Source organism: Kwoniella dendrophila, chromosome 9 (assembly GCF_036810415.1).
Source record: "Kwoniella dendrophila CBS 6074 chromosome 9, complete sequence".
NCBI classification, from domain to species: domain Eukaryota; kingdom Fungi; phylum Basidiomycota; class Tremellomycetes; order Tremellales; family Cryptococcaceae; genus Kwoniella; species Kwoniella dendrophila.
Genome location: NC_089484.1, coordinates 1,153,678 through 1,168,979, shown reverse-complemented (window position 1 = coordinate 1,168,979; position 15,302 = coordinate 1,153,678). Strand labels below are relative to the sequence as shown.

The window sequence follows — 15,302 nt, the reverse complement described above, 5'->3', positions numbered from 1 at the left end:
TTATCATCTGCTGTACCTCCAGAGCAATAACAAACGGATAACGATAACCCATATCTGAACCTGATCTTCGTGGATTTTCAAGACAGAAAATAATTGGATAGAAATTGAGATCAAAGCACCGTTCAGTTATATCGAATTGAAAATTCTGATCATATCTTCAGATCAGATTTCTTATACTTAAACTGGTAAACCAAGTGAACGAATAAACAACAGATCAGTCAACATGGGTGGTCAACTCAGTAAAGCATTAGGTATGTATATGCACTATGGTACAAGTACATGAGGATCATCATCTCACAGCTTTACTGATATTGAGATACTCTTCTCTGCTAGGGAAATTATTCGGTAACAAGGAAATGCGAATTTTGATGCTTGGTTTGGATGCTGCTGGTAAAACAAGTAAGTCGTGGAACCGGCCAATACTGAACAGCAATATCCTTGGGTATTGCAAACCAGGCTCAAATTTGATGTCAGATACTTCGGGACTCTCTGATACGTGGTGAGTAGTTGGCTGACCTCTCATTCTAGCAATTTTATATAAGCTCAAACTCAATCAATCTGTAACGACCATTCCAACGGTAGGATTCAACGTAGAGACGGTTACGTATAAGAATGTGAAATTTAACGTATGGGTAAGTAAATTATGTCAAGCGATCGTTCGAAGATGGAACCAATTTGGTAGCACAATATAGATTCTGACAGTAACCGTGAGCTGACCAGTCATTGTTGACCATAGGATGTTGGTGGGCAAGATAAGATCAGACCATTATGGCGACATTACTATACAGGAACACAGGTAAGTATCGATATTCATCTAAAGAGAAAACCAGGCTATACGTTCAGCTTTTATACTTGTCGTCTACCATAAACGACATGATCCTCAGCTGATGACATACTATTATATAGGGTTTAATATTCGTTATTGATTCAGGAGATAGGGATAGAATTGATGAAGCTAGATTAGAATTAGAACGTATTTTAGCAGATAGAGAAATGAGAGATTGTCTTTTGATGGTTTTCGCAAATAAACAAGATTTACCGGGAGGTAAGCTACTGCAATCTCGAGGGTCTCGATCGAAAAGCGTAGCTTACATTGACTTTTCATTTAAACTTTAGCCATGTCACCTGCAGAAGTAACTGAAAAATTGGGCCTACATAAAATGAGAGATAGGAGTTGGTATGTGCATCCTAGGTGAGTACAAGCTCCATTTGTATGGATGCATCCGCCCGAGAAGATTCAGATAGTGAAGTGATGAGCAGGAGTAGGATCAGAAAGATTTCTGCTAGGATCCAATATCCCAAAGCCGACAAAGATCCGAATATTCCTTGAAGGGCAGCCGGATTGATGGGGATATCGCTGAGATTGCAACACAGAAACAGTCAAATATAGTGAAAACACTAATTAACCCTTCCTTGTATAGTTGCGCGACGACAGGAGAAGGTCTTTTCGAAGGACTACAATGGTTATCACAGAATGTGAAAGGAACAAAGTCATAGAAGGGCGTTTGTCGTATGTCAGTAGACGATGTTCTCCTACTACTGCGCTTCCTAAGCTGTCCGTTTCTTCTTCAACTCTCCTATTGATTACCTGCAATAGATATATGTCACATTTTCTCTAGATACCCCCTTTAGACTTGTTGTCTTTTTAGATACCCCATTACTGTTATTATTCCATCCATTTTCTTACTATTTCACTTATGATGGAAAGTATCTATTACACGATTTCTTTCGTACATCACCTAATAATTCTTTGTCTTTTTGGTCTTCTTTGTGTATATATGAAATAATAAACGTATATTGTTATGCAACTTTTTAACCATTCCTATCCTCTAAATATGGCACCTCTGTAGTGGGTCGCCCGTAGTGGTAGGTGCACAATAATAACAGGGAATATAGATGGACCGATAGAGCGAATCATGACTTTGGTTCTTCAAGCTCATCCCAAATGAGTATTGACAGTATTATTAGCCTTCTTTATGCTTACTCGAGATAATTTTCTTCCAGGATGATGACAGTTTCAGAAGGAGGTTTCAAGTATCTACAAATGATCTACTTAATATGCGGATCGCAAATACTCAAAGAAAAGATGTTTACGAAGAAAGCAAGGGCAAAAGAACATAACGATCCCTGTCGAGCGGGTCTTTCCCGATTGTCAAACCGTTAGATCTGCCCCTTGTTGCATGAGGACTTTTGGAATGGTTAGCACAACAAAATGAAAAGTTTAAGAAACCAAATCACTTAGTCAATCTTTACCGAGTTAGCTTTCTGGTGGTCTCAATTTTGTACAGTAGTTGTGTTAATTATGAAAATAATTGACTTCGATCATCTGGACAATACAGTGACTGCTTATCCAATGCTTAATTCGTGGTAGTTTATGTTGTATTTAGCTAGATATCGATAACCTCGTGGCAAGACAACTTTTAGTTGTTTACATCAAACTATCTAATGAGATTCCTTTGCGTCATTTCATCATCATTAAACCAAATATAAAACATTATTTGATGAAGATCATCCGCTAAAACAGATTGCGAACCACAAAGACGTCATGTAAACAAACCAATTTGAGAACATTACATCTTTTCCACTACTAGTACTACTAGTCTCAAGAAGCAATCGAAGACGATAAAACTATGTCATATACCGCAACCGCAATAATGTTCGGATCGGTATACCCAAAGAATACGGTATATGATAACGTATATGATACCAAGAGTAGCTATAAGTTGGATTTGGGATTTGTTCCTGTTGAAATTGCATTCAAGGCAGAAGAAAGGGATTCTGTTGGAGCTAGAACATTACCTAGCTATATGTAGAGGTGTAGCATACATATGATGACATGATCATCTTATTTGGTTTGATTTGGTTTGGTTTTGCGAAGAAAAGGTATTTCTACTGTATATGAAAAAGGGTTTGTCTTAGAATCCGGGAACAATTTAGGGTCATATGTATCTTAATGATTTTTAATGAAAGGAAAAACCACAGAATGACGGTACGAAATAAATCACAAAATCACAATCGATCCGCGAAATGAGATATATATGACGTATTTACCGGTAACTATCCCACCATACATACAGTTATAGTACGCAATGATTCAGGGCGTAAGGACCCAGTCAGACAGACAGAAAAAAAAAACAAATATCAATGACCAGCCACAATAAGGATCGACTTTGGCTGGACTTTTTCCTTATGTACTGCATGTACCACCTGCTTGGACACTTTTCACTATCTAATCTTCATCTCTCCCTCTCATCTTGCTTTTCTATCTTATTCTTCTCACTTCATCATCACCTTATAATATTGTTCATACTTATAATAATATCTCACAGCAACACAACTAGTAAAGCTATTTCTGCCAACGCTAGCAAATAATTCAACTCGCGCGCTAAATCGATAAACACCGCTTAAGCCTTTTCAACTCCTTTTTTTCAAGTCACTTCTCTCTCTTTTCTTCAACACTTCTTCACCTTCATAACACCTAAAGTTACTTCAAGATGGGTCTTTCTCCAGCTGTCCCAGGGCTTTGCCTAGCGTTCGCTGCTATGGCACTTTTGATCTTCGGTAAGCAAGCTCGCAAAAAACAAGCTGTCTGTTGTACAACAGAGAATCTTACATTGTTTCTGCATCTGTAGCTTCCGTTACTCCACCAGCATGGGATAAAGTCAATTTCTTACATGCCACAACATCAGCAGGAAGAGTAGTCTATGGTGTATTCGGTTACTGTATAGAAGGAGGTGCTTGTAGTCACAGAAGTGAAGGTTACAACTTGGAATTACCTGGTGCTGAGTAAGTGTGAACTTTCTTATCTGCATTGATCAGGCGCATTACTGATGCGATTTTTTCTTTCTCTTGCAGTAACGTTGTGCTCAACTCCAAAGTCCTCCACAACTTGACATATACCTTAATCTTACATCCTATTGCCGGTGGATTAGCATTCTTCGCTTTAGTATTCGGATTATTAGGTGCATCATGTGCTTCAAGAGTCGCAACTATCTTTGCTGCTTTAACAGCTGGTTTCGCTGCTTTAGTCACATTGGTCATCTTTGTTATTGACATGGTATTATGGAATGTCCTTAAGAACAGAATCCAAGATGCTGGATACTCTGCTGGTTTGGTAAGTCTTCTGTCTCGATTCGATCTTGGGAAGTAGGAGTAAGAGGAGCGCCGAGCGGGACATTGCTGTGGTTTGGTGGTCGATTCATAAAAAATGTAATCCAGTGAAAGCTCTGTGGTCCGGGAAGCTGTTTATGATGAAGTGCTAGATTAGAGGAGCCACAATTTATGGTCGACTTTACCCGCTAACTTTTCTCGCTTCACTCGCTTCACAGGGTAACGCAAACTGGTTCACAGTCGGTGCATTTGTCGCTCTCTGTGCAGCTATGTGTACATCATTCTGTGGTGCTTTCGGTCGATTCGCCGAAGGTAGATTTGCTGGTGAAAAAGTGAGTTAGGCATTATTTGACAGCGCTATATGGATACACAATGCTGATTATCACTCTATCAACAGTACTAAGCAATTACTACTGAATCTCCCTTCTCAAACTTTGCTATTCTCACAGTAGTTACCTATCGATAGCTAAATTGGGTTCAAATCCTGATATCGACAATCAATCAGTTCTTTATTCTTCTCTTCCCCGTATCTAGGGTTTCTATAATTACTTATTTATAATAAATATCATATTTCCAACATAAATATGGCATATCCTTCCAATTTCCTCTCTTTTACAGGGATTTATAACTTTATAATCTATCTTACATATACCAAATACATGATATAGCGGATGTCAAAAGCGTAGTTGTGAGAAGGAAACTACCAGATAAAGAATGTATAACAGTAGTTAATATACACGATATTCGATATAGACGAATGAATAATACTGTATCTATATTCTTGCATATTTCACTCTCCTCACTAAGTAAGGCAAGGGGATCGAATCAAAGGTGCACAGACTATACTAGCTGTGCATGATTGTGCACGATGATAATTGCGAATTTTCAAGTGCCACGAGGTATGATTTTATTTCGCGACTGATGATGAGATGATGTAAATCATAAGTAGCTGAGTACTTAACTTTACCGGAACATCAAACTCAACTTTCTGCTTGCGAATCTTTTGTTATTTCCTTCCCTCTCCTTTCATTTGCATTTCCTTGTCGCCTCATTACTTCTTTTCAGTTTAAGATCGAATTTATCTCGCAAGATAGCTCTGCTTCTGACAGACATTCAGCATTGAGGTGAGTTCCGGTGTAAGACCGAACATTCAAATCTGCAATTGGCGATCAAATTGAAGATTGTTTTCCGATGAACATGGAATAATCGCTAATTTAGCCTGTGTGTTTGTCCTCTTGATTCAAGTCAGGCTTCAACACGCTCTTCTATCGTAACATACTGGCAAATAAACACAAAAGGCGAATTCAAGCTTAGAGTTATTCGAAAGATCTTTGATACTTTGCCACCTTTTCATCGGTAATTCATCGATATTTCTTTCCTTCCTCCCTTTAATCGTTTTGGTGAAAACACATCAATCACACGCATATAACACGACTTCCTACACTCCACCTTCCTTTTCCTTTCTTCCTCATACTTTTTGGGTATACATTTTCTCAAGATGGACCAACACAATAAACTATTAGCAATGCTCAAGTCAGCTACTTCACCTCCTCCTCCTTCTTCAGCCTCACCTTTCGAAGCTGTAAATGCATCTGGAACAATTAATCAAACCCAATCTAACGGCGAATCATCAAGAGATCATATATTCACTTCACCCCCACCACCACAACAAAATACTCAAGCTGTATCATTATTAGATCTATTCAAAAATATCTCTTCACCCCCTCCTCCTTCAGCTCAATCTTTAGAAGGCACAAATCTTCAACAAGAAGGTAATCAGCAAAATAGATTATTAGGAATGTTGAACAGTATAGGTCAAGGTCAATCTACACCTAATGCCGGAGTCATATCGCCTAACGAAAGATCTACAGCGGCTACTCCAGTCAATGCTCAGGGTGAAAAATCGGATCCATTAGCTGTTTTCAGAGCTAGGTAAGTCAGCTATCCAATTATCAGTAGGGTGGTAGCTGATTTTCAAATATATTTAGTCACCCAAATCTTTCACCTTCTGCAGCAGATCAAGGACCAATTAACAATCATCCATCAGGTATCACTTCACCTTCTGCTAAATTACTTCCGCCTCCTACTGTACAAGCTCAACATACTGGAACTTCTACTACTTCTACCTCTCAAGCGAAATCAGCAGTCAAAGCAGCAGATGAAAAACCTTCTACAGCAGCTGTACCAGCTATTACGGCCAATGAGACACCTAAGAAAAGCATGTTTCACTTTGATTCACCATTTGACGCATTTGAACAACTCCCCAAATCACGTCAACCTTCTTCCTCAAATGTAAAACCGCCAAAGAAGGAAAAGAATGCTACACCAAAAGACACAAAAGCTAAACTTGAAGACGAACAAAAATTGAACAAAGTCAAATCGATCGATAAATTACCTTTAGCTGGGAATGGCAGAACGATTTCACAAGGTTCATCGACTTCCTTATCATTTGCTGAACCAGCTTTGAAAGCTGAAAGAGAACCGTATGAGCCTCCTATGACTTTCACCACCCCCGTTTCAATCAACGAACTTCCTCAAACTGAGATTGATGACAAGATTCAGAATACTTGGCAACATGCTAAAGTCGTAAAAGACGCTCAAGGCAAAGGGTAAGTACTGTTTGTCCGGTTCAGGCATAAATAATGGCTAACACACCCAATGCTTACAGTCCCAAAGGGCTTACTTCTAATACTTCCATCGTACTCTCACAACCCAATCTGGACTTACTAGTCAATACAGGCGACCCAGTTCAAATCACACCCACCACACTTATGAGAACAGATTTCATGACATTTAAGAAAGGAAGAAGAGTTGGAATTACCAAAAATTTCATCGCCTATACAATGTCTAAAGGTAAGCCCTTTCTGCTTGAAACAAAGTTACTTTCGCTGATGATGCCGATAGGTCGGATCAGATTGATTGACAGTACATCTGGGGCACGCGCTGTTATCCAACAATTTGGAACAGCAACCATGGGCCCCGTTACCGATCTTGCAGTGACCGCCAACTTGATTGCGTCGATCGGATGGGACAAGACCATAGCAGTGCACAAAGTGCCTTCAGCTGGCTGGCAGACAGATGACCCCAATATCGAACTCGTATTCTACGCTGCTGTAGTCAACTCTCCAACCGGTTGGCCTACCAAAATTGAATGGGTGAAGAAAGATGGGAAAGATTGGTTAGCTGTAGCGGGAACTGAGGGTGTTGTCGTGTTTGACCCATTAGCTTACGGAAGGGGCGGACGACTTCTTGGGTTTGAGGATATTTGTAAGGATAATAAGATGCTCAAAACCGATGGAGTGAGTAATTCTTCCCCTTTTCATACTGGTATATGAGCTGATACCGTTATATAGAATGTTGTTGATTTCTGCCTTAATGCCACACAACAAGCTATCGGTTTACTCTCTTCCGACTCCTACTTGACTTTATACAATGTATCCAACCTCAACAGGGTATGGCATCGATCTCTCCCCTCAAAAGCACCTGAAAAGGAGCCCTCTTCCATCCAATTCTGCGAATCCAATATCCTTGTTGGTCGCGCCAAGAATTCACACTATGACCTGGTTCAAATCACTGTCGACCTTGCAGTCTTGTCAACTATCGAGTTCGTCGCTCCTCCACCATGTTTAGAAGATTTGAACTATTCTCATGCAGTTTACGATTCAAACAAAACAACCCTATATATCGCTCCATTTGCCAGAGGTAGTCTTTACGCTTTCAAGTATGCTTTAAAAGGTCAACAACCGATCAAAGATGCTTCAAAGCCTGATGGTCCTAAAGTTGCAGCATTTGATAAAGCCGCTGAATATCCCTTACAGCCGGTAACAAGTTTAGTATTAGCTAAAAAAGGCATTGAAGAAGATTCAGAAATATTCTTTGCTACACCTCAAGGATTGAGTCAAGCCACCATCTCTAGATCAGCTTATAATGCTCTCAAAGCTCCTATTCCAGCTCCCACTGCAGGTGCTCCACAGCAATCAGAATCTACTGCTTCTGTTCCTGCACTTACACCCGCCCCTCCGGCAGTTCCCGCAGCTTCCACCACTAAAGCTGTTCCATCACCTAATAAAGGAGGAAAGATTGAATTGCCCAAACCAAGATCCAGAGCTGGCTCTAAAGCTCCAAGTAAGAACGCTTCCCCTACTGTAGTCAAGGCAGAACTTCCCTCTGCATCTGAAGATGAAGCACCTGCTCCAGTCAGACCTAAAGCTCAATCAAGGAAAGGAAGTATTGCTGCTATTGCTGCTGCCAACTCCGCTGGAGAGGAACTTAATGGATCCGCTGCAGGACAAGAAGATTTCACCAAAGCTCTGAAAAAGGTATGTCAGCTTCCCAATTACTCTTTACGCTCCGAAAGCTGATTTTTTCGAATATAGACTGAGGATCGACTTTCCAATCATCTAAAACAACTCCTCAAGAACGAAATTGCTGCTCTTAATTCCCGATTTGACGGTTTGACAGGACCTGATTTCGCCACTGATATTTCTGCTCGAGTTGAAAGAAGTATCAAGGGATCTTTGAACAATACAATTGTACAAGAAATCAAGAAGACGTAAGTTTTGTTACTCTGAACATCGTCATGAATCGTTAGCTTACGAATAACTTGGTTCTCTAGTCTTGTGCCCGCTGCTACCTCCACCATTCAAAACGAGGTTCGAACAGTAACAAGTAATCAAGTTCCCGCTGCTATCTTTGACGCACTCCAAACTGTTCCCAAAGAATTGGAAAGAAGTCTGGTACCTATAGTACAGAGAACAATCTCTAATCTTGTATCTAATGCCGTAAGTCAGCTACTTGCCATCAGACTTTCGCGAGCTGACCTTATCACCAATTTGCAGATGGATAAAGCTGTTCAAGAAGCAATCCAACATACCCTCCTACCAGCTATGACTCAAGCTTCATCAAGTGTTGTCGAGTCACTGTCGGCTGAGATGCGATCTGAGATGCTCCAGTCAGTTGCCTTTCGATAGCAGTAGTAAAAATGTCAACTAACCTTCTTGATTAATAGGATCCGAAAGGAGCTTTCTCCACCTTCAAACGAAGGTCAATTAGCAAATGACCATTTAATCAGGAACATGTCAACTTCAATTGCTGAATTACAAAAACAAGTTACTTCATTATCTGAACACTTGAAATCTAATCCTCCTCCTTCCGCACCAAACGGTGTTGTTTCTCCTCCACAAGCTCCTGTTTCGTCTAATAATTCAAACTCTGTCGCTCCACCCCCACCCCATCATCCTTTACCACCTGTCCAACAACAGCAACAACAACAAGCACCTCCTCATTTTCAACCTCCCACACCGAGTCAACTGGAAGATACCTTTTTAACTGCCTTGGGAGTTCAAACTACCGCTTCTACATTGCAATTGGTAGCCGAACATTTATTCTTGACTGAATATTGTTTACCTACTCAAGGTAAAAGTCCTTTATCACAAGCTGTACTTTTGACTTTACTTCATAGAGTGAGTATCTGGGTCTTAGCTTGGATCGGCTGGACAACACCCGCGATGAGGCACCAGCTGATAGTTTATGCCAAATCATGTTAGCTTTCAATTGTACTTACTGAACTCCCAAGTACGAATCCAATGTTTATCCAAGTTGCCGGATGGTCAAGAAGAACTGCTATTTTAGTTGATCCTAAAGTGAGCTTAAGCATTCTAGTCATCTTTGGTTGAGGCATGAAGCTAACTTTTTCCTCTTCAAATAGGATCAAAATATCGCAGGATATATCTCAAGGGTGTTATCAGTCGTTCAAGGTCAACTCAACGCTGTCATGAACAACTTGCAAAGGTTCCCAGATCAAAACACTCAAAGTCATACTGCTATGATGAGAGGTATTATGGATATTATTGGACATAAGATGAATGCTTAGTCAACAAGCATGTCTATATAGTCTCGCATAGCTTGAAGAGGATGAAGTCGTGTGGGTAGGAGCAGATGGTCTCGAGGGATACAATCTGTCTTGGCGAAACCTACATTGATAACCTTTAAAGATAAGAAGTCAGGTTAAGTGAATTGGGCAACATGGAGGTGAAAACGCGAAGCCATGGAAGGAAAAGGAAAGCACAAGTGAGATTTTGTAGAAAGTTGTAGTGAAAATGAAAAGTGGAACGTGAAATCAAATCATCGCATAGCATATGCAGAAAATGTCAATATAGAAATACTCGTCCTTTACAGAGCAGAACTCAGAGCTTCGCGTGTTCATGATCTGAACTGATCGGTATGATCTACCGACTGATCAAGCTGATGTTCGAATAAGATTATCCACATCAAGTTTGCGTAAAATATCCATCTATATAGTATTCATAATACTATTATTGGGCATATGTATATGTCAAATCATTCTATTTTAACTTTTCTTTACCTTATTTGAAATAAGAATTGTTCTGCAACCCCTAACTTTCAGACAGTTGTTTCTCTGGACATTCTACTCGTATAACTTCTAAAACGATTCCATCTCTAACTTTTTTTAACTCCCAGTCTCATTTATAGGTTGTTTTTTTTTCCCTTTTGGCATTATAAAAAAAGACGGTTCTCATCTCTATACACCTTCAACACCTTGATATTCACTTTCAACACCAGGTTCCATTAAACTTGCATGACCTAAAATTAAAATTGATGATGAACCGACTAACCAAAAAAATGTTGATACAGGTGAAGCTATCCATAAAAGTGGTAAACCTGAATTATGAAGAATGAAAAAATGATAAGTATAATAATCATACTTAAAAAAGATACTATAATTAACTCACCAATAACAAATAAACCTGTATATAAGTGTTTTTGAGTTATAGTTTGAGATCCAACTTGTACAGGTTCTGGAGCTATATTTGAGGCCCGATGAATAATGGGTCATCAGCTTAAATTGAAAGTTATCACCAATTCCTAGTATTGAAACGTACCAAATTTATTGATAGCTGCAAAACCACCTGCTAAGAAAGCTATAGCGATTAATAATAGAGGATTTGTTAACCTATTTAAGGGATAAATTGAGAATCAGTATTCAATCTCTTCTTTCTTCTGTTCAAGATATACAAATAATGATAGGTATTTTTTAGGAGATTAGGTATACGGAATTTGATGAGAAAGATCTGCCTAAGGCTGTAGCAAGTTTATGAGTTGCTCAGAGAAGGAGAAAACTTACATAGCATAAGCAGCTAATATCAAAATTACCAATAAATAATTTCCTGAGAAATTTCGAGTATTATGTGTTATTCTCTATTTACCAATAATAGCTACATGTAAGCTAATGATGATCACTGTTCCCTTTGGACAGCGTCAGACTATAAAAGCTTACAGCTGTAGCTTCATTCAAATTTGCAGGTCTTGATAATTGTCTATGATCAAACTATTTATCAAATTTGGTTTTAGCTATACTATTCTTATTCGGTAGTAGTATGAGAAATACTTTACTCACAAATTCCTGAGGTGATTTCAAAGTAGATAACCTCGTCTCCTATCAAGAACAAAAAGATAGATCAGCAGGGGATTGACTGGTGTTAGTCATATTCCCTCAACTCAGAGACTCAAGCAATACCACAAGGTAATAAAGAGACTTACTCGGAAATTACGAGCGAAATCACTGATTCTAGCTATTTGTTCCATTTTACCTAATTTTGTGCTTCTTCGTTTGACAGGTCGATATCAGGTATAGTAATGGACGACTTCAATCAGTTTCCTGTATGAATAGCTATAAATATGATAAAGAAGATTTAGTTGATTAAATGTTCTCCAAAAGCTATACACGCATTCACTTTATCACCTGAAAGATGCTCTCACTCAAGTCAACATTTGCGAAGCGGCCCCGCAGTTAAAGCCTATAAAGATAAAAGAGAATTGCCTATTCGGGTAATGAGAATGAAAACAACACCAGACATGTAATGACGGAGAAGGAGGTTTGACGCGATTTTCAATGAAAATGTTGATTTTCCATCATCTTCTCAACATATATCGCATATTCTTATTAGCCTTCCTCGTACAGTCTAAAATCCACTAAAATACCTTTGAATATTGAGCCTGGAAGCCTGAAGCTCGTTACTCAACCCTGACACTCTCAGCTTACATTCCCACAAATCAATCAATCAATCAATCCAACTCATAATACTCGTAATACTCAGCATACAGATATGATACGTTCAAATCCAACTGCTATACCACTACGTGCCAATGACGTTAAATTATTACAATCTGAAATTGATAAACGTAAATTAGCTAGAGAAGCTATCGAACAACAACAGCAACAACAGCAACAAACAAAGACCACTCAAGCTCATCAAAATAAAGATACACAGAAAAACAAGAACAATAGTAATAGTAATAATAATAGAGGAGATGAAATATTTGGTTTGGGTCAAGAAAAGAAAGATAAATATGGTAAATCAATAGCTGATAGAATTGGGTTATGAGCTATTAATCCTTCAACCTCAATAACATGAAAGACCTAATACTGGATGATATTGTCACGATAATTGTCGTATAGCATATGATGTATAGCATATGACGAAACGTACGTTCAACCTCTACATCCCGTTTCGATGATTATCAACAAATTCACACTGACGAAGCAGTCTTATCGATAGAAGTATAACATGTTCGATAGAACTTCATCCAGTCTTCGCATTCAGGAAGGCCCAAAAACAAATATAATCAGGATTCCACCCATTCAGGTATACTTGGGGGGATATTTTTTGATAACAAATAACAGATAACGACTTTTACGAACGTTTAAATGTGCATGCGAAGTTGCATGAATGTAACAAGATAAATCTGTGTTTTAGATTATGTATTATAATGTGTCTGAGTTTATCGGTTTTTACCAAACCAACGAACAGGCGCAAATCTAGCAACATAAGAAACTACGTTTAAGTACCTCAATAACCCCTTCGCAATCTATTTATCTCCCTTCTTTGTCTTTCGATAAGTTCTTGATTTTCAAGGCTTTCTTGTTTCAACGATTCGGTTGTCCGGCGAAGTTCATTCTATAAATATAATCATATATCGATATGTCAGCTTTGTACCTCCTAAATGACACACTTTGATTCGTTTGACTCATTTATATTGAGTAAGATTTCATCACTCACTCTAAAGGTTCTTTTCATTCTCAACATATCCATTTGCATCTCACTCATACGCCTATATAATTCTTCTATCAATTGTCTATTATCCATTTCTTCAGCTTTGCTATTCTCTTTGACTCGACTTCTAGCCGTAGATTCAGAGGGAGGTTTCAGTACCCAATCTAAATTCATGCTTGGTTCTTCATAATATTCGTTTTGCCCGACTATCTGATCTTGAGCCTGAAGCTGCTTTGAACTTGATGAAAGATATTCTTCCTGCTGCTGGTGGTGATGAGTTCCTCTATCTGTCGATGTTTCCCCTATTTGTTCTGATGGCAATGGTTGTTCCTCTTCCTCCTCCTCTATGATCGGTGTATTGCTTCTCATCGTGACATCATGACGTATTCTATTAATAATATGATTTTCCGCAACAGCTATCGAGGGTCCACTTGCTGATCTTGATCTTGAGCTTAAGTTTGATTGTCTAGGTTGTCGAGCTCTATCGTTTTCAGCTTGATTTGTGGTGACAGGTGCAGAAACCACTCTTTCCTTTGGCTTCTCTTTATTTTGCTCTTGGGTACCTGTCAGATCCACTTGAGACTTTCTTCTTTTTATCGTAGGTGACTTGAGCTCTGTTTCCCGTATTGGAGCTTTACCTTTAATATCCTGTTTGAGTATAGGCACAGGGGGTGGAGTAGGTATATTTCCTACATTCTTGTCACTCAAAGGTGTTCTTCGGGACGATGTTGATGAATGAGTTAGAGATGGTCTAGTTGATCGAGGCTACAACAAGATATTAGTTAGGCTATATGCACGGGACGTCAGGAGAGTAGCTAGCTCACCATGGAAGGTAATATCCTAATTGATGTTATTGATTCTGGGCATGAAATAGGTATCGGTGGTTTAGACAAACTTCGTAGATCTTTTACCAGTAGACCTCCTTTCAATGAAGGTCAATCTTCATTTCTCTAATATGATAAATCCATCTGACTCACCTTGTTTAGTGCGTCCAGCTAAAGTTGCGCCGTCTAAGAAGTTTAATCCCATCAAATCATCGTTAAATTGAATTATTTTTGGTTTTGGAGTACTGGTAAGATTGTCAGTAAACATCCGGCTGCACAGACGATCCGTTAGCTTACCTGTCATTTTCCAAACCAATTAACGCTACTTCGCCATTTGCTTTGAGGACTGCGCATAGACCTCCTTTTTTGATACCATCTGCAGTTTCGGTCACAGGTGAGAAAGTTATGTCTAGTATTGGACCTTTGATAGGTAGTTCGCGCATATCTACGGATGATGATGAGGGTGTTGCAGGTAAAGTGAGGCGTAGTAATACCGAGGGAGTCGGAAGGAGTAAAGTTGACGGAAGAGAGAGGCAGAATGTGAGAAGAGGTGAGATAGACTATGGTATGGATTGAAGTCAGTAAACAGTAAACGAATTCAAAGCGGATTTTGTATAGGTCCACTCACTCCCTCAGCTTTGTCTTCAAGCTGTACGACTGTCCTTTCTCCTGTTATTTGATCAAATACCGCCAACTCTCCTTGATTTGATCCTGTAGCTACTAGACTTGATGCTGCGTTACTGATTAGAGCAGACAACTCTCCTTTTGGGGCCTATACAGAATCATATAAGCTTACAAAAAACAAAGTCCGGCTTGAAGAAGCATACCTGTAGAGTATTTAGACATTTCCATTTACTTTCAACTTTCTCCATGACTTGTAACACATCTTTCCCTTTTAGGTTGACCATGACATGATTCTTATTCAGCGCTAGAACCTTGTTTACTTTCTCACCTGGAAAAGAGATTTCTGATATTCTTCGTCCCTTCGAATCATATTCCCATACTATCCCTGTACAAGTTGACCATAAATATATGTTTCCTGTAGATGAAGTCGTTACTTGTGGTGAGGTGCTTGAGCTTGAGCTTGAAGGGAACCTTGAAGGTAGAGATAAGGTTGAAGGTGTAATAGAAGTTGGAAATGGTTTTGGAAGTGTTATTAATGATATTGATTGTGGGTGAGTTAGAAGTAATGTCATACTGAGTGTTGATCCTGGTTATTCATGTAAGCTGTTTTAATGTTATATATTATATGTCCTGGTACTTTGCTGTTAGTGTTGCATAGAACTGTGAACGG

At 39.1% G+C, this 15,302-nt stretch overlaps 6 protein-coding genes across 6 annotated transcripts; 4 read left to right on the top strand and 2 right to left on the bottom strand.

The window, feature by feature from the left end:
• Positions 1 to 223: 223 nt before the first annotated feature.
• L201_006850 (ADP-ribosylation factor 6) lies at positions 224 to 1,497 on the top strand (the record flags this gene model as incomplete). Its single annotated transcript, XM_066222566.1, has 7 exons — positions 224 to 251; positions 334 to 399; positions 529 to 632; positions 737 to 796; positions 907 to 1,045; positions 1,117 to 1,192; positions 1,422 to 1,497. 7 exons carry the CDS (start codon positions 224 to 226, stop codon positions 1,495 to 1,497), a joined length of 549 nt encoding a protein of 182 aa, XP_066078663.1.
• A 1,997-nt stretch (positions 1,498 to 3,494) lies between these two features.
• L201_006849 (uncharacterized protein) lies at positions 3,495 to 4,451 on the top strand (the record flags this gene model as incomplete). Its single annotated transcript, XM_066222565.1, has 4 exons — positions 3,495 to 3,561; positions 3,633 to 3,786; positions 3,856 to 4,114; positions 4,329 to 4,451. The coding sequence occupies 4 exons, from the start codon at positions 3,495 to 3,497 to the stop codon at positions 4,449 to 4,451; spliced, it is 603 nt and encodes a 200-aa protein (XP_066078662.1).
• Positions 4,452 to 5,608: 1,157 nt separating this feature from the next.
• L201_006848 (uncharacterized protein) lies at positions 5,609 to 9,982 on the top strand (the record flags this gene model as incomplete). Its single annotated transcript, XM_066222564.1, has 11 exons — positions 5,609 to 6,042; positions 6,099 to 6,719; positions 6,779 to 6,963; positions 7,015 to 7,409; positions 7,464 to 8,429; positions 8,487 to 8,662; positions 8,726 to 8,891; positions 8,949 to 9,061; positions 9,119 to 9,572; positions 9,657 to 9,752; positions 9,818 to 9,982. The coding sequence occupies 11 exons, from the start codon at positions 5,609 to 5,611 to the stop codon at positions 9,980 to 9,982; spliced, it is 3,771 nt and encodes a 1,256-aa protein (XP_066078661.1).
• Positions 9,983 to 10,651: 669 nt separating this feature from the next.
• L201_006847 (uncharacterized protein) lies at positions 10,652 to 11,715 on the bottom strand (the record flags this gene model as incomplete). Its single annotated transcript, XM_066222563.1, has 7 exons — positions 10,652 to 10,791; positions 10,863 to 10,934; positions 11,013 to 11,083; positions 11,255 to 11,328; positions 11,408 to 11,458; positions 11,528 to 11,566; positions 11,671 to 11,715. The coding sequence occupies 7 exons, from the start codon at positions 11,713 to 11,715 to the stop codon at positions 10,652 to 10,654; spliced, it is 492 nt and encodes a 163-aa protein (XP_066078660.1).
• A 521-nt stretch (positions 11,716 to 12,236) lies between these two features.
• L201_006846 (uncharacterized protein) lies at positions 12,237 to 12,515 on the top strand (the record flags this gene model as incomplete). The annotated part of the gene is made up of 1 exon (XM_066222562.1): positions 12,237 to 12,515. One exon carries the CDS (start codon positions 12,237 to 12,239, stop codon positions 12,513 to 12,515), a length of 279 nt encoding a protein of 92 aa, XP_066078659.1.
• Positions 12,516 to 12,980: 465 nt separating this feature from the next.
• On the bottom strand, positions 12,981 to 15,204 carry L201_006845 (uncharacterized protein; the record flags this gene model as incomplete). Its single annotated transcript, XM_066222561.1, has 7 exons — positions 12,981 to 13,088; positions 13,191 to 13,949; positions 14,009 to 14,106; positions 14,162 to 14,253; positions 14,306 to 14,568; positions 14,637 to 14,780; positions 14,836 to 15,204. The coding sequence occupies 7 exons, from the start codon at positions 15,202 to 15,204 to the stop codon at positions 12,981 to 12,983; spliced, it is 1,833 nt and encodes a 610-aa protein (XP_066078658.1).
• Between the last annotated feature and the right edge of the window lie 98 nt (positions 15,205 to 15,302).